The 17,469-nt window shown below is 43.0% G+C and overlaps 2 protein-coding genes across 14 annotated transcripts in view; both read left to right on the forward strand.

Moving 5' to 3' along the window:
* Nucleotides 1-3,040, forward strand: part of ATP6V0A4 (ATPase H+ transporting V0 subunit a4) — a 57,317-nt gene extending 54,277 nt beyond the window's left edge. For all 12 annotated transcript variants that reach the window (XM_088799900.1, XM_088799903.1, XM_074315313.2 and 9 more), the window contains 3 exons: nucleotides 861-978; nucleotides 1,573-1,744; nucleotides 2,645-3,040. In XM_088799900.1, coding sequence (XP_088656026.1) covers nucleotides 861-978; nucleotides 1,573-1,744; nucleotides 2,645-2,738 — 384 coding nt within the window. In that variant the 3' untranslated portion in view covers nucleotides 2,739-3,040. The remainder of the gene's footprint in view (nucleotides 1-860; nucleotides 979-1,572; nucleotides 1,745-2,644) is intronic.
* A 5,005-nt stretch (nucleotides 3,041-8,045) lies between these two features.
* The window catches only part of SVOPL (SVOP like), a 47,176-nt gene continuing 37,752 nt past the window's right edge, over nucleotides 8,046-17,469 (forward strand). For both annotated transcript variants that reach the window (XM_019750519.3, XM_074315317.2), the window contains exons 1-4: nucleotides 8,046-8,647; nucleotides 10,896-11,011; nucleotides 11,189-11,280; nucleotides 14,587-14,685. In XM_019750519.3, the coding sequence (XP_019606078.2) occupies nucleotides 10,930-11,011; nucleotides 11,189-11,280; nucleotides 14,587-14,685 (273 nt within the window). In that variant the 5' untranslated portion in view covers nucleotides 8,046-8,647; nucleotides 10,896-10,929. The remainder of the gene's footprint in view (nucleotides 8,648-10,895; nucleotides 11,012-11,188; nucleotides 11,281-14,586; nucleotides 14,686-17,469) is intronic.

Genomic DNA, 17,469 nt, shown 5'->3' on the forward strand with positions numbered 1-17,469 from the left:
CTGGGTAGGGGACGCTTCTCTGTGTTCCCACAATCCTGCACTTCCCTGATGACTGCACTTCCCGTACTGTTGGGTGGTAACTGTCCGTTTGCATAGTCTCCCCGTTAGACTCTGAGGTCTTGAGGGAAGCGACTGTTTCTTTCCCCCACAGTGTCACAGCGCGTGAAGGAAGCAGCAAACTGTCTTTGCCTTGTCTCTTCTCCCTTCATACCTGGATTATTAAGCTGACCAACAAACTGGCTTTTTATCGGCATTCCTTTCACTTTTGCAACCAGATTAATCTTCCCCCAAGTATTTCCTTATTTCCTCTGGCCACTTTCGATTCAGATGCTTTTTATGGTTCTTTGTTGACTCCAGGTTATTTTCTCAAGTCTGTCCATCATTGGCCTTTCCTGAAACTTCACACCTGCGTACTGTTTTCTGCATTTCACCTACACAAGATCCCAGTTCCAGCCAAGTGGTTTTTCCCCATAATTTCCCCTCATGATGTCCCCACCTAGCAGCCTTTTCCTTACCAGGAGTCATTGTCTTCACCAGGAATGTCTTGCTTCTCTTTGACCTTTGATCTCTCCCCATCCTCACGGCACAGCACACATCTCCCGTCCTCTGACGACTCCCCTCATCAACCAATTTCTCTTCTTTGAACCTTTTCAGCTATTTCTGGGAAATGTTACAGCACACATACCATACCCTACTTGGCGCTGCTGATTTTCTTTCTACAGTATATTAATGTTTGTTTTCCCCTAGTTCCACCAGAATTGTCCATAGTCTTACTGATCTGTCTTATTTATCTGTGTGTCATTTGTAGTACCTTTTCTGTAGAAAGTACCTAACGCATTAGAATAAAAATTCTCTTTCAGTTCAATTTTGGAGACATATTCGTGCATCAAGCCATCCACACGATCGAGTACTGCCTGGGCTGCATTTCCAACACCGCCTCTTACCTGCGGCTCTGGGCCCTCAGCCTGGCTCATGCAGGTGAGTGAGGCCCCCATCAGGGTCATAATCAGAGGCCATGGGCTCGTAGGTAAAAGTGCCTTCTCTGGGTTACTTCTGGCAAGTTTAGCTCTGTAATGGCTCTTCTTCCTTAGGACTAAATCACCTTTTTTTTTTTTTTTTTTTTTTCCAGTAGGTCTGGCACTGTAATTCTGTAACTGTGTCACAAGGACCTCACCCTCACGACCCTACTCACCTCCCAAAGGCGCCATCCCCAAGTACCATCAGTGTGTAGAGGCGGGTGGAGATACACAGATCCAGTCCATAGCCCGTCACATTACACGTATTCTTCTGTTGTTTGCTCCTCAGGCGTAGCGCTCTGTTACTCAGATTTCCCTCCATTGCTGTGTTCGCTGTAGTTGGCTCACTTTCCCGGGTGCACCCTGTGCCACCATGTATTTGTCCTGATGGAAACTCCCCCACTGTGTGGACCATCTCATGTGGGGCCCTAGGACACGCCTGCCTGGCTCCTCACCCGGGAGTGGAGACGCTGAATCCTCGGGTCTGCAGATCCAGGATGACCTGCGTTTGCCAGAGGAGCCCCATGGGTGAGAATGTTTCTCTTGCCTCTTGCAGAGCTGTCTGAAGTGCTGTGGACCATGGTGATGAACATCGGCCTCCGCCTACGAGGCTGGGGAGGCCTCGTCGGGGTCTTCATCATTTTCGCCATATTTGCTGTTCTGACAGTAGCCATCCTTCTGATCATGGAGGGGCTCTCTGCTTTCCTGCACGCCCTGCGACTGCACTGGTAAGGGCGTCCGCGCTGCAGACGCTTCGTGGTCTCTAGGGTGGGAGGATAGGCTGTAGGGCCAGCCAACCGGGTTCAAAGCCTGACTTGTGTGACATTAGCAACATCACCCATTGGTGTAATATTCAATGATGTCATATAGGTGTGTATTTCATAGCCACCCTCTAATAAATGGTGGTTCCCGTTGACTCCTTCTCTTAAATTTCCATTCGTCATATTACAGTGGGCTTCAAAATAAGGGACACCTCCAAGTATTGGTAAGATGACAGATCTGAACGAGGCTCGCAGAGGGCTTGCTAAGCGACTCTGGGAGCTTTGGCCCCTGTGGCTCAGTGCAGGAGTCGTACGAATACCACAAGCCACTATTCTCTCCGGAAACTGGGAGCAGAAGGAGGGTACCCACAAGGAAGGAAGTGCTCCCAGGAGGCCCTGGACATTCACAGATGTATCCAGAATATCTGGACACAGCCTGTCTTTAGCTTTCACTGTGCTGTCCGCCTTCCTCTAGGCCTGCTATTCGTAAAGAAAGGTTTTACACTTCACTTGTTGAGTTGAGAATCACAGCGTCCTCTGTCTCAGGTTCTCATTTCTTCCCACGTCATTGCAGAAATGAACTCTCCAACATAAACATAAATGATTATACATGGTATCTGTGCTGTAAGGTTCTGTTTGTTCAGCAATGTGAGCCCTGTGATTTCAGATCAGGATGGAAACGAAACACGACACATACTCATAACCTCGTGGAGTGAGCTCCTCACGAGCCTTTCAGACGGGGGTGCACAGGCGAGGGCTTCTTTGTGGGGTTCTGGGAGCCGGGTGGTGATGCTGTGGTCCATTGAGGCCACTAGCAGAGGCCTCTCACTATGTGATTAATCCCCATTTTCTTGCCCCCAACAACAGGGTGGAGTTCCAGAACAAGTTCTACGTTGGGGCTGGTTACAAGTTTTCTCCGTTCTCCTTTAAAAACATCCTGGATGGGACAGCCGAGGAATAGCTGCAGGTCTGATGGCTGCAGCCACCTCCTGCACCAGTTATGTGTTTAACATCAGCCTGTGCAAGACAGTCGGTGGAATGCTTGAGGCAGGAAGCCATGTATTACTCACTTACAAGCCTGGAGATTTGATATGACTTCACCATGTCCCAGAGGAACTACACTGGCAAGTCATTTCAACCTCATGTGGGGTCTTAATTGTCAAATACTAAAATGGTTAAGAAATGGGAGGGGGCACTAAACTCATGTTTTCTTCCAATATTTTGAGGACTATAAGAGAATAAACTTCTGGGCCTTTCACTTTTTCTTTAAGATGTCTTTATTCAAAATTTTATTCCATAAAATTTAGTGTTGAGAATTACATGGCAAAGTTAAACAATAGAGTTATACAAACTAATTCAGGAGAAGGATTATATTTATTTTATTCCTTCATTTCCTGCTTCCTCAAACACCTTTTTTCCTTGTCTGGGGCTAAACTCTACAAGATTAGGAACTTTCTCATGAATGTTCAGTCCAGGTGAGAAAGAAGAGATAATGTTCTGTGTTGGATGAGGGGCTCACCCCGTGTGGCTCTGCGTTGTTAAATCTTGTGGAATGAAGTGTGGCAACATATCATCAATGACTTTGTTTACTCTCAAACCACATTATGCTGGAGTAACTGGAGAAATTGATTCGTAGGCTTGGCCAAGTTCTGGAAAATGACGTGATAGGTAGTGTGCCCTGACACTCTCTGGGTTAGTTGGCCCCGAAGTCATTTCTTAGGGCACCTGGCTTGGTAAACTCCTAAGAGCCAGGGGTAGAATAAGATTGTTCCAAATGGACACACAGACCAATGGAACAGAAGTGAGAGCCCAGAAATAAACCCACACACATGTGGGCAACTAATTTTTGACTAGAAGCCAAAAAACATAAAACAGAGCAAAGAAAGTCTCTTCAATAAGTGGAATTGGGAAAACTGGAAAACTGCATTCAAAAGAATAAAACTAGACTGCTATCGGACACCATACAAAAATGAACTCAAAGTGGATTAAAGCCTTGAATCTAAGGCTGAAACAAAATACGCGGGAGGAAACATAGGTATCACATTTATGGACCCTGCTTTTTGTGAACTTGACCCCAAAGGCAAGAGAAGTAGAAGCAAAAATAAATGAATGGGACTGCATCAAACTAAAAACCTCCTGCACAGCAAAAAAGCCATCAACAAAACAAAAAGGCAGCCAACTGAATGGGAGAAGATATTTGTAGACAACACCTCCAATAAGGGGCTAATATCCAAAATATACAAAGAACTCATACAACTCCACAACAAAAAAACAAATAGTCCAATTAAAAAATGGGTGGGGGACTTGAACAGACACTTCTCCCAAGAAGACATACAAAAGACCAACAGATACATGAAAAATTGCTCACATTCACTAGCCATTAGGGAAATGGAAGTCAGAACCACCACGAGATACCACCTCATACTTGTTAGAATGTCTGCTATCAACAAGAAGAAATGTGCTGGAGAGGATGTGGAAAAAAGGGAACTGCTGGTGGGATTGTAAATTGGTGCAGCCTCTAGTGAAAACAGTATGAAGGGTTCTCAAAAAATTAAGAATAGAGTTAGTATATGATCCAGCAATCCTTCTTCTGGGTATCTACCCCAAAAATTTGAAAACACTTATTCTAAAAGATATATGTACCCCTATGTTCATTGCAGCATTATATACAATAACCAAGATATGGATACAACCTAAGTGTCCTTTAATGGATGACTGGATAAAGAAGTACATATGTATATAATGGAATACTGTTCTGCCATGAAAAATGAAATATTGCCATTTGTGACAGCATGGATGGATCTTGAGAGTATCATGCTAAGTGAAATAAATCAGATGGAAAAGGACAAGAGCCATGTAATTTCACTCATGTAGGATATAAAACAGCAAAAAATGAACAAAAAAAACCCCAAACTCATAGACACAGACAACAGTATGGTGGTTACCGGAGTGGAACGGGGTCAAATGTATGGTGATGGAAGAAGATTAGATTTTGGAGGGCAATGAAATATACACACAATGTATTATAGAATTGTACACCTGAAACTTATGTAACATTAACCAATGTTATGTAATAAATTTAATTTAAAAAAACACACAAAAAACTAGTTCCATCGACTGTTTAGTCTTAATGACCTTTATCCAGGTTAATTATAATCTCTGTGGTAACTATCCTGGTAGTGGGTTGACTCTTGCTCACGGAAATGTCATTGCTCACACCCAAGGAAGCTTCCATGTCACCTTCGTGACTTGTCCAGCACAATTTAAGGCTCAGTTAGATACTCAACACATAGTCATTTAATGATTAAAACATGTTGAACCCGAGAATGCCAGTTGGAATCAGAAGATGTATACATTCGAGTTCCAGCTCCGATACTTTATCATTTGTGCCCTGGGGCAGGAAATGGAGTCGTTCTCCTCATTGACAATATGAGGACAGTGATCTCCACCTCTGGGTTGTGGAAGGAGATTGTAAAGCACTGGGCCACTGCCCAGTACTCAGTCAATGACATTGACCCTATGATACCAGGGTCACTGGACAGTTTCAAGGTTCTCAGCTCATTGCTGCCCTTCTCAACAACTGTTTAAAAATCTGCTCTGCTTAGATGGGTCACCAGCCTCTTACCCTGTAGTTCTAAACAGCAATGGCTGCAAGAAAAGATTTTAAAGGGCACACTTCCCTCTGTGCCTTGCCAAGACCCTTGCTCTTATAGAAATTCCCCCAGCCTTCCTGAGAACAACATATTAGATTCCTTCAAGTTCTGGCAGCCTCTTGTCTCCAAGAGGGATGTAATTTCCCCTTCATGAAGGGATCAGGTGAAGGGCTAGCTGAGAAGGGGTGTGGCCTGGATGTCACTCACTTGCTGGGAATGCAGGGTTGTCCTTAAATAATTCTGTTCACAGAACTGAGCTGAAAGGGGAGGAGAAACCCTGGGGGCCAGGCTTCTGGGGAAGGTAAGTCCAGAAGCCCCTGAGAGGCCGCCAGTGGTCCAAGGTCCATGTGAGATTTGGCTGTGGTAAGGGGGAGTGAAACAGCCCAGAACTGGAAGGATTTCCAAGAAATATCCAGAGGTAAGGAACTCCGACTGGCAACATGGATCTGGATTTATTTCTCCTGCTCTGGGATGATGGGGGATGTGGACCATTTGTAGCTGGCTGACGGCAAGTGGTGTATGAAACTTTCACTCTTCTTACTGATGATACTGAAAAACGAATTATATTATGCACATACACACAAGTTCAGTTTGAAAAACTCTGCAGTGGCCCAATTATTTCTGGCTAAAAAATTCAGTATAGCAAAATGCAATGGGATAAAATGTCCATCCGTTCTGTAGAATTTTTTTTTTTTTACATTGGGGAAGGGGAACAGGACATTATTGGAGAACAGTGTGTACTTCCAGGACTTTTTCCAAGTCAAGTTGTCCTTTCAATCTTAGTTGTGGAGGGTGCCGTTCAGCTTCAAGTTGTTGTCCTTTCTGTCTTAGTTGTGGAGGGTGCAGCTCAGCTCCAGGTCCAGTTGCCGTTGTTAGTTGCAGGGGGCACAGCCCACCATCCCTTGCAGGAGTCGAGGGGGTCCGAACCAGCAACCTTGTGGTTGAGAGCCCGCTGGCCCATGTGGGAATCGAACCGGCAGCCTTCAGCGTTAGGAGCATGGAGCTCCAACCACCTGAGCCACCGGGCCGGCCCAGTTCCGCAGAATTTGTTTGAATGAAGCTTGAACTCCATCTGAGCCTTTCAGTTTCAGAGAAAGTCCCCAATATGTCAATTCTTTATTAGACTTTTTTGAAGGTAGGTCATGGGTTCCTTTCCCATTGTACTTTTCAAGGAACTGATGGTGAGGGCTGTGAAGCGTTCTTCCCCATGTTATTCCCTATTTTCCTGAATTGGTCTGACTGATCATTTGTCCATCTACCCATCCATCCTCTTCCTAGTTTTAGAACACTGGTGTCAAAACTGCGGCCCACAATCCATTGTTAATTGGCCCGCAGCAAATTCCAAAAATATATTTAGTTTACTTAAATAAACCAGGTGAGGCAATACGTACTTCACTTCGAGTGAGTGGCCCGGCTGTTTGTGTATTTTACCGCATATGGCCCTTGGTAAAAAACGTTGAAAAAAGTTTGGACACCCCTGCTTTAGAATGACGTAAGAACCCAACAGGGATTTAGAATGACGTAAGAAACCAACATTTCTATTTCAGACTTGCGATTACCGTATCTCTCACTAACATTCCTCCTCTTCATCTCTATGAAACATTTTGTCCTTTTCTTTATGAAACTTTTGGCTGAAACTCTAGAAAATACTAAGCGAATCCTTTCCATATGTGTTAACTTGGAGTTAGTGTTTGAGTGTCTTCTTAATGACTTGGAATGTAAGCCCCTTTACAATGCACAGACATAAATGGCCACATCCTAATAATCTGTCCACCCCTCTGCGCCCCCCCCCCAACATGTCCCCATCAAAGAAATCCTGTTGTTGATGACCCTGTATAATCTCTTCAGGCAGGATGAGAGCTTTTCTCTGATGCAGGTAACTTGTACATTTGTTTCCTCCATTTCTTGGCAGCCTCCCTTGACTTTGGGAACCCACATTGCGGATGGGCTTTGACCCTTTTCAAGGGTGGGGCATTAGAAAGATCGATCTTACAACTGGTGGCACTGAACACTGCGTCAGTGGCTGGGCAAGGGTCTGCTTGGTCTTCTGAATAGAGTTTGAGTGAGTCACACATCACTGCCACCCTTTTTCCCCACCCCACCTCACCCCTGCACCAACGAGGCCATGCCAAACTGAGGTGTGGAAGGTTTTTCTTTCTCTAAAATATACTGATTATACAATATAGACCAACAAGGCTGTTTTTAGTGAAAATGATCCATTTTGTTGTGCCTTTCGTAAGTAAGATGAGGTGACTGGTTTGGGGGAATATCAGTGTTATATCTGGTTGGAGCAGTTTTCAGGTCTTATTTTCCAATAAGCATCTAGCACCTGTGAGGGTTTCTTAACACCCCTTAAGTTTACCCTTGAAATAAGATCAGTCTACTTCAGAAAACAAGTAACTTTTTCTTTTTCATTTTGTGGTTTTTCATTTGAGCCCAGTGTGTTCTAATGTTAGCAGAATATTAGCAGTAAATGCCTTTGGAAATATATGTGTTTGATAACTTCATAGATACTTAAGAACTTACCCTGAGTGTATTTGATTTGTGATTATGGTGAAATTTTAGAAATTTAGTTGATACCTTTATTCAGAGATGAAAAAGAGTATGTACTACCATGAGTGCTTATGTTGCAATGGCACTGTGCCATATTATACAAACATCCTCTCATTTAATCTTTATAACATACTTAAGAGGAAGTTTATCTGTTAAGAATTGCACACAATTGGCTAATCTGAGTGCAGTTGTGTTTATAATTAATGACAGCCAGTTGCAGATTTCTTTGTTCCTTCTCTTCTCCTATTGTTTCACTTGACTAGCCTTAAAAAGAACAATGGAGAGAAAAAAAGAATCGCACACAACTGCTAGTAAGAAACAGAGACCAGAAATAACAGTGTCTTAATAAGAGGGAGCTTTTATTATTTTTTTTCCCCATGTAAAAGATGTCTAGACGTAGGCAGTCCAATACTAAGGGAGCTCCACGTCTTCAGGTCCCAGGCTCTTTCTTGGTTGTGTTCTGCCAGACTTCGCCCAAAGTTTCCACCTTTCCATTTCATGTTTGTATCATGACCCAAGGTGCCGGCTGAAGTGCCAGCCATCATGTTTCCATGATCCAGAAAGAGGCAGGAAGACGAGGGGAAGGGGCAAAAGGACTTTCTCAGACGCGCTCTTGACCTGCAACAACTTCTACCTGCATCTCAGTGGCGACCCATTCAATAAGGTACAAGGGAAGACTTGCTGTTTCTCCCACAGGCAGCTAGTCTTGTTTTCACATGAAGAAACAGATGTAGAAGAAATGAAACTGGGTCAGTCTCAATCTCCTCAGGGCTACTGACTTCCTTCCTCTCTCCCTTCCTCCTCCTTCCCTCCTCCTTCCCTCCCTGCCTCCTTGAATCCTTCTTTCCTCCCCCCTTTCTTTCTTCCCTTCCCTCCCTCCCTCCTTCTCTCCATTCCTTTCTCCTTCCCGTCTTCATTTTTCCTCCCTCCATCCTTTCTTCCTTCTTTGCTTCCTATGTTTGTTAATTCAGTAGGCGTAAACTGATAACTAACGATGTTTTATTAATATAATTTTGTCATTTATTATAGAAGATAAACAATTTTACAATTTCATCTACAATTTATATATCATCTTGTGAATTGCCTAGCCATATAATTTGTCCATTAATTTATTGGGATCTTAACATTTTCTTGTAATTTGTAGTTTATATCTGCTGCAAACATTAGTGGTGTGTGTGTGTGTGTGTACACACACATATATACACACACATATATGTAATGTACATACACATATACATTATGTACATACATTTTGGAAAATGCTTTTCAACACTAAATAGCCTTTCACGTAAGAGATTTTAAATTATATTCTGTTATGGGAATATATTGTAATATTTTTAGCCACTTCTCTACTGGTGTGTATTTAGGTTGTACCTGATTCTTTTGTTGTTTTCATATCTCTCTATATATGTAATGTGTGCTTGTGTGCTTGTGTGTGTGTGTGTGTGTGTGTGTGTGTGTATACATACATACACACTTTATCTTAGAGAACTTTATCATTTATAAATAACTTAGGTCATTTATCTTAGAGAACTTCCCACATTCTGGAGTTTTCTTATTGCATGCCCATGATGTAGTTTAACATGTTTCTTTATTCCCTGTGTAAACTGGTAGTTAGAGCTAGAGGCTTGATCGAGTCCAGGTTCAAATTTTTTTTTTTAATGAGAATACATCACGGTGATGTATACTCCCTTTGCATCTTATCAGGAGCCATATAATATGTGACCGTCTCTCTTGCAGTAACATTAGAATTTTTCAGTGGGTCAGGTGTTAATCAGTCTTATCCATGTGTCTAAGTAAAGTTCTCCATCAGTCTTTCACCTAATAGTTCATCAGCCACTGTCAATCATTGCCTCGGTCTATTATTTCATTAGAAATTGCGAAATTGTAATAATTTAATTCCATCATTCTTTCTGCATGTAGTAGCTGAAATTAAAGAATAATTTTCTGTCACCAACTGTCTGGTTACTCTGAAATACAGACAATTTGTACAAGAAGGCAAGATATTTACTAGTTCGTAAAATAATCAATTGGTTTCTTAGTATTTGCCAAAGACGATCAATGAGATTTTCAGTTTAGTAATCCTATGAACAATGAATGGGTTTTGATGTCTTTCAATTCTTTGCATTCTTCTTCTTATATATCTGATACATAATGAATTCATTCATATTGATGTTTCTAACTCAAAATTAGGATTATAAGATTTTTGTGTAACTTCTTTGATTTTTGTATCTTTTTTCTCTTACACTGAAAATCTTGGTTCCTAATAATGTTACCATAAATACTTATTTGCTTTATCGTACGATATGTACTAGTATCAAAATAATGAAACTAATATTATAACAATATAATTTCTGAGAACAGATGAGGAGTTCTGTTTACCCCACTAGAGATGTAGAGTTAGATTACCGTGTCTTAAAGTCATTTGAAAAAAAAATTTACTAACTTGAGACTCAACTTTGTTTTATTTTTTTCTTTTGATTTTCGGGGTCAAGAATCCCTTTTAGAGGGAAATACAAAAAAGGAGGAATAAAAAAATGTTCCATGCGTTTCTGTCAGTAGTAAATGAAAATAACACACAAGAAAGCCATGTTTGCACTGTAAACCATGGGGTGCATGGGAATGCGGAGGGCTGGCCACTGTGATTATTTCTCTGCAGCAAAGCCCACCTTCACTCCCAGTCAGAGGATGCTATTGGTAAGATTGTCAAGAGCTCACCTGACCCCCGTACAGAGTTGATTACTAGCCAGTGGGGCCCAATTGTCTCAGTCGGCCATTTAACCTCTCTGTGTTTCAGGTTCCTCATATGTAAAATTGTAATAAGTGATCATTTCTACTTCAGATTTTCTGTGAAGATTAAAGAAGAATATGTACTCAATTATATTTCTTCTTCCCTCCTCCACTTCCATCAGGGAAGCTGTGTGGAAAATCTGAACCATTTAGAAGATGGCAACCAAGCGGACAGAACCGGTTACCATCATTAGCCTTCGGAAGTTGAGCCAGGAGACTCCAGAACCACAGCCAAAAGGTAAGATTATTTAGAAGTCTCTGACCCTCAAGCTGCTGCTTAATTTTGCCCCTACCCTGTATTTACTAGGTTTTATAATAACGAATTGGTTTTCCAACATCCTCCAAGGGTGAGCCATAATCCACACACATTCCCTTCCACGGAGGCTGTTGCTTTCCCTTTGTCTTTCCTTGTTAGAGCCAAAGACGTTCACTGTGGAAGATGCTGTGGAGACCATTGGCTTCGGACGTTTCCACATCGCCCTGTTTCTGATCATGGGTAGCACTGGGGTGAGTGCTCCTTGGAGATTGTTTGAGTCTCCAAAGCTAATTCATTGTCGGACACAAAGAATCTTCCATTGACCTTGAGCTCAAGGCTGTCCATTCAGGGAGGAGTGGGAAAGGAAACAGGAATCCTGTAAAGAGGACCATCCAAAAATAATTTTTATCCACCTTAGGCAGGTGTGTGGTTACAAGCTAATGAGTATCTGTGTTCCATGGTTTGGGGGTTCAATACCCATTTAAGAAAATGGTTTAAATTGTTTTGCTTGGAAGAGCGGAGCAAGCTATGATATTCTAAGTAAAATTAGACACGGGTTCTCAAACATTTTGTGCTTAAGAATCACCTGGAACACCTGTTGTAATTACAGATTTCCAGATCCTTTATGGGCACTGAGGAAGGTTTGTTATTTACTATCCGCTATTTTGAGAAACAAAGAAGAGTGACAGCTCAGCCCTAGGGCTTTCACAATTAGTGGGCTGTACTAGGAAACCACTTGGGCTTCCTCCTTTTGTAGGTGGAGTGAAAACATGTTAAGAACCCCATTCTGAGATGCATAATGATAGAGATACAACACAGAATGGAAAATCTGAGACAAGTGGTCAACATAGCAATGGTTTTAGGTAGGAGAAAAGGTAACTAAGAGAGAGACCAAGAGTAAACAGTAGAGCCTTGACCCTCACTGCTCAGCTAAATGGTATAAGAAAAAGAGTGATGTGAGCTGGAGGTAGCACATGACAAGTTCTGGTGCATCTATCAAAAGCCTTGCATTCTCAGGAGGCAGCCGAATATAAAAAGAAACACAAGGCATGTCCTACTCCGATTGTTATAATAACCAATAGTACGGGTCAAATATTTCTTCATCTATACATTCATCCTGCCGAGGCTCCGAATTTTTTTTTTTTTTAAAGATTTTATTGGGGCAGGGGAACAGTGTGTACTTCCAGGTCTTTTTCCAAGTCAAGTTGTTGTCCTTTCAGTCTTAGTTGTGGAGGGCGCAGCTCAGGTCCAGGTCCAGTTGCCATTGCTAGTTGCAGGGGGCGCAGCCCACCATCCCTTGCAGGAGTCGAACCGGCAACCTTGTGGTTGAGAGCCCACTGGCCCACGTGGGAACTGAACCAGCAGCCTTTGGCGTTAGGATCTCCGAGCTCCAACTGCTTGAGCCACGGGGCCAGCCCGGCTCCGAATTTTTAAGATTCCGTATTTTGAGAGACAGAAAGGTGTGGATGGATAGGGTTTTATCATCACCTCTCCTTTGCTTTCAACCAGAATGTCTCCCCTTCTGCTTTGCATATTTGGTTTCTAGTATGTTGTATTTCACGCTTCCCTTGCTAAACAGTGCTAGAAATGCTCTGTGTCTTTTACCTTCAAATAGTTTGGGAATCTGTCTTTCAGAAATGTAGAAATTTTTCACTTCCCCAAATCAACCAAACTACTCATAGAAAGGAATTACTCTCTGTTCTTATCTGTACTAGAAAGAGCGTGCCATTGTACCCCCTTCCATTGTACCACTTCTCTATGGGTAACCCCCATCTCCACATCCATGTCCATGGAGATTGTATGTTTCTTGCACATTTATGCTTGATGTTGTTGTTGTCTGCTGGTCTTCTTTAAGCATTTTACAGGTTGCTTCAATTCTTCCCAGCCCACTAGCTAGGAAGGGGCCTTTACTTCCCCCTCCCTATCCCCCCCCCCCCACACACACACACAAAGAACTGCTTGTTTGGGTGTGGTAACCAAATCCCTCTGCTGGTTTAAGGATGGGCTGCTTTGTGGACCAGGATCTCCTCACTGGAATAGATGTGTTGACAGTGATGGGCGTGCTCTGTCAGGCCACGGCCTGTTCAGGCTCTTGTTCAAGCTCTTGTTCATGGCATTTGGAGCAATAGCTGGTCTCAGGGTCTCATACGACTGGGATGTATGTAAGAGCATCACAGCAGCAGAGCAGCCTGTTTGTGACCAGGACTCCTGGTCCTGGTCTTCTCTAAGGTCTTCCATGAGGAGTTCTAAAGTCTTGTACAGTGCTGTTCCTATATGCCGCCTGCGTAGCTCCTGGCTGGTCCCTCTTCTCTAAGGCTATTATATCAGAGCGGGGCAGAGTCATATCCTTTATTGGCTTATTTCCTCCTGAGACTCCACTCCCAGTCAGAAGGGAGTAATATTGACCCAACTGCTCTGTATTATTGAGGGAGAGAAGTTTAATAAATCGAACTTTCTCCTGAAAATCAAACACGCTATGTCTTATTCATGATACTTGTTGGACTAAAACATCCTAGCTATCTGAACACCAAACATGACTATAATACTCTCCAAGGGCAGACGAGCTATTGTGATTTACTTCAAATCCCCACACATTAGCTCACATCACTATCCCTTTCTTGTTCCAGACCGTCAAGTTACACAAATACAAATAGTACTATAATAAGTACCTCATACAAAATCTTACTGTTATCAAAAGAAAATGTCCCAAGCAAATTCATTTCCCCCTTTGGTTTCCTCTTTTCCCCTCCTCTTACCCTTATCCTTTTCGGTGATGTCATTTTCATCCCTTCTTCCAGGCACGAAGCCTCAGAATCATCTTTGACTTCCTTCTTCATTATCCTGTGCTAATGTTCAGTCATCTATTTCTGTTTATTCTGTCAATTCTTTCCTAGCATCTACTTCACTTCCCTGGGAGATGAACTCACCTTGTAATGGATAGCAAGATACGGGCAGAGGATGATATTCAAACTTTCTATTGAAAGAAATACTTAGTCACATATCTTACACTAAGTTTGCTAAGAAGACATCTTTCCTGATGATGAACTCTTACTGCTGTGTCCTTCTTGCATTCTTGTTTTCTCGCTTTCATGAATCTTGCCTCCCCCTCCCAACTTCTTGAGAAAGGGCCTATTTCAAAAATTCATTTGCAAGGGGTATGTCCTGAGATCTTCACAATGACAAGTACAAGACAACAAAGCTAGGTTGATGTCGCTGCTGGCGGTTAGCTAGGTTCCCTTACTAGCTAAGCAACTGGCCTCCACACAACACCCTCGTCGTGCTATAACGCAAATGCGTGAATCTCCAACATCACAAGTGGGTATGTCTGGGGACCACTTCAAAAGGTTGAAAGCATAAATGTCCTATCAGTGAGAGCTAAGGTTCTACTATGCTTCTTTATTCAACTAGCAGTGCTGAGTGGGTACAAAACAGGTGCTCCCTATGTAGGGGAGGGGAAGGAAGAGGTCAGTGCTAGAAGTGTGATGGACAGGCGGATGTGGGAAGACGTGATGACATGCTAGCACTTAGACGTGGTGTTTTTCCTCCTCCTTCTTAAGATTGCTGAGGCCATGGAGATCATGTTAATAGCAGTCGTTTCTCCTGTCATCCGCTGTGAATGGCAGCTGGAGAACTGGCAGGTGGCATTAGTGACCACGGTGAGTGCTTGCTTCCTGTGCTGCAAATGGGCAAACTGAGGACCCAGGGCTTCTGCTCCCCTTCCCCATCCCACAGGCCTGAGAGCCAAAGGAAACCTCACCACTTGGTGTGATGGCTTCCAAATCTCATGGGTTTGCAGGCCCGAGTTAGCATTTGAGGCCTTTCTCCCCTTTTTCACCTTTTCCGCTAGAGAGCATTACCTTGAATTGCTTATTTTCCAGCTCCTAGCCAAAGCCCCAAAGAAATAAATGCAAATCAAAGAAAGTAACTCCTAAGCCATGGGTTAGTTATGGTGTAACTATGAACTATTAGTTCAGATCACTGAGTCTACTTAGTTGAACCATGGTGACTTAACCAATCACCAAATCACCCTCACTGAATTGTCTGTGTTACACATTCAACTTTTCTCAAAGACCATTATGAATAAGCTTTGGAATTGCACACTTAAGTTTTGCTGCAAAGTGGAATTAAGGATATTATCTAACATTCTTTAAAAGGCATTTCAGTACCAATGACTTGCCAGGAGACTGCGTGCGTGTGCGTGCGTGTCGGAGGCAGTGTCCGCAGTTCCATGTTGGTTAAACAGAGAGTGAGGAAGTGGGAGCAGTCGAGGTTGCAGAGACAGGCGGGCGCCAGAAGCATCTCAGATTGTGCATGGGCTCCAGTCTGTACACCCCCCAGAGGCCACTGTGCCCCCACTTGGGCCAAAGTACACAAACCTTCTAAGCAAAATATAGTTCACACAACTAGGTGTTGTGACAGTTTATCAAATTACCAGTTTGTATGACAAAAGTAAATTTTACACAAAGGCATTATTGACTTCACAGTCGTCACGTAGTTCTCATTAAATGAATTTTAACGTACACGTTCTATCATGCGGAGCGCCGTTAGATCTTTAAAAAGAAATCTTACAAGAGGCTCTTCATGCAAAAACATGTTGGAATGCACATCCACTGTGGCTGGTGGGGAAGCATTGAAGGGGGTTACAGAGGAGCATGATCAGTTTTCCAAGAACCCCGAGGAGATAAGGTTGGAGGGTGGAGTAGTTAGGGGGCTGTGATGGGGGCGGTGGTGGTGGTGGTGGTTGTGTGGCAGAGTGCGTGGAGGTAAGAGTGTGTGTCCTGAGAGTATTTAGCAGGTGACATCAGCTGAGATGGTCAAGTCAGCCAAGGAGCTCAAAGAAGCACAAGGTGAGGTGTGGAGAGTTGATTACATGGGTATTGAAGCTGGTTTTCATGAAGGTGCCAGGAGCCAGGTGCCAACATCCTCACTGAAAGAGGAGAGTGTCTGGGAGGTAGATAGATGCTGATGGTAGAGGATGACAGAGTCAGATGGCAGAGGCCTCAAAGGAGGGTAAGACTCTAAGAGCATGCGAGTTATGGTCTGAAACTGGCAGTGGAGAATGTCAGAAGGTCCCCCCTGACTACCAGCCTTCTGGGGGTTATGGGGGAGAGCCACCCTTGCTGTGGAAGGCTGCAGCTGAAGAGGTGTTCATACCTCTCCTTCACTGCCTTAACCAAATTTTACCCAGGAATTCTTATCTGTGTTGGATACCAGGAAAAACTCCCCCACACATGAGGAACTGATCTGAGTTCCCCTCTCCGATAATGCATGTTATATGCCCAGTTGTGTTTCCTTCTGGCTCTTGGAGGCCAGGAAATTGGTAGCCCAGTTATATGTTCAGTCACAGCAGCAAATGTAAGAATCTGCTGTAGGGGCAGAAAAAGTTTCCTCTTCCCTCCCAGGTTCTTGGGCTAGTCTAATAAATTAACATAGGACAGGTTAACAGGAGAAAAACATTTAATTTTGTATGTACAGGAGCTCCATAAAAATATGAGGCGAGTTGAGTATTTGAGGCTTATGTATGTACACTATCCTGAGCTAAAGAGTAGGAAGGGGGACGGGATTCAAAGGGGAGGAGGGTAAGAGAGCAGATGCTTGGACATTCAGATAAAAGTTACCTCTGACAATAGCGCTCTCTCTGAGCCAGGCTCTCCCTATCTAAAATTTTTTAGGTAGTTAAAGGAGAGGTAAAAGTTTTGGTGCTTCTTTTTTTTTCTTTTTTTTTTTTTCTTTTTCTTTTTTTGCTTTTGAATCTGTTGGGTCTTTATTACCTTCAGCTCAAAATAATCCACATACCAAAGTGGCTTATTTTAGGGCCACATCTTATCCTCTCTTTCATCACCCTATTTTCTTAGCTCCATTTCCCTCTTTAAAATTCCTCTTTTATAATGGTTGTACTTGCTCTTTTTGTGTTTTGTTTGTTTGTTTGTTTGTTTGTTTGTTTTTAAAGCTCCAATATTTTTAGGAAAGAGAATGGGTATAAATAAAAAATAACCAAAGATCTCACCTGGGCTTGCAATTAAGTGACTGAACTTTTTTTTTTTTTGGTTCTACATACAAAATATAGTTGTAGTTTAGAACGCATTCCTGTCAGTCCTTGTATGTGTAGGGTGAGTGCTGTAGTGCGATGTGTAATTATCCGGGCTCCACTCCCAGTTGCTCTGTAGGTATGCATGTCTTCATGCCTGAGAAGACTGGAGAATGCTGCATCTGTCACTCCCAGGAAATGACACCGCATGGTACAGTTTCTGTATTTATGGCTGACATCTCCTGGGTTGCACTTATGTCGTTCCTAATGACACCTACAGAGGCTCGTCAGTGTCAGCGGTAACATGATTTCCTCGTTAGGTGGGTCACAGCTCAGAAGACTTTTCTCTAGGTACGTACCTCACTTAGATGTGGCTGTTTCCTGCTCCAAGTTCCTCTGCTCCGCCGGTCCT

Source organism: Rhinolophus sinicus, chromosome 8 (genome assembly GCF_057876585.1).
Source record: "Rhinolophus sinicus isolate RSI-liver-muscle chromosome 8, RSI-T2T, whole genome shotgun sequence".
In the NCBI taxonomy this organism is placed as follows: domain Eukaryota; kingdom Metazoa; phylum Chordata; class Mammalia; order Chiroptera; family Rhinolophidae; genus Rhinolophus; species Rhinolophus sinicus.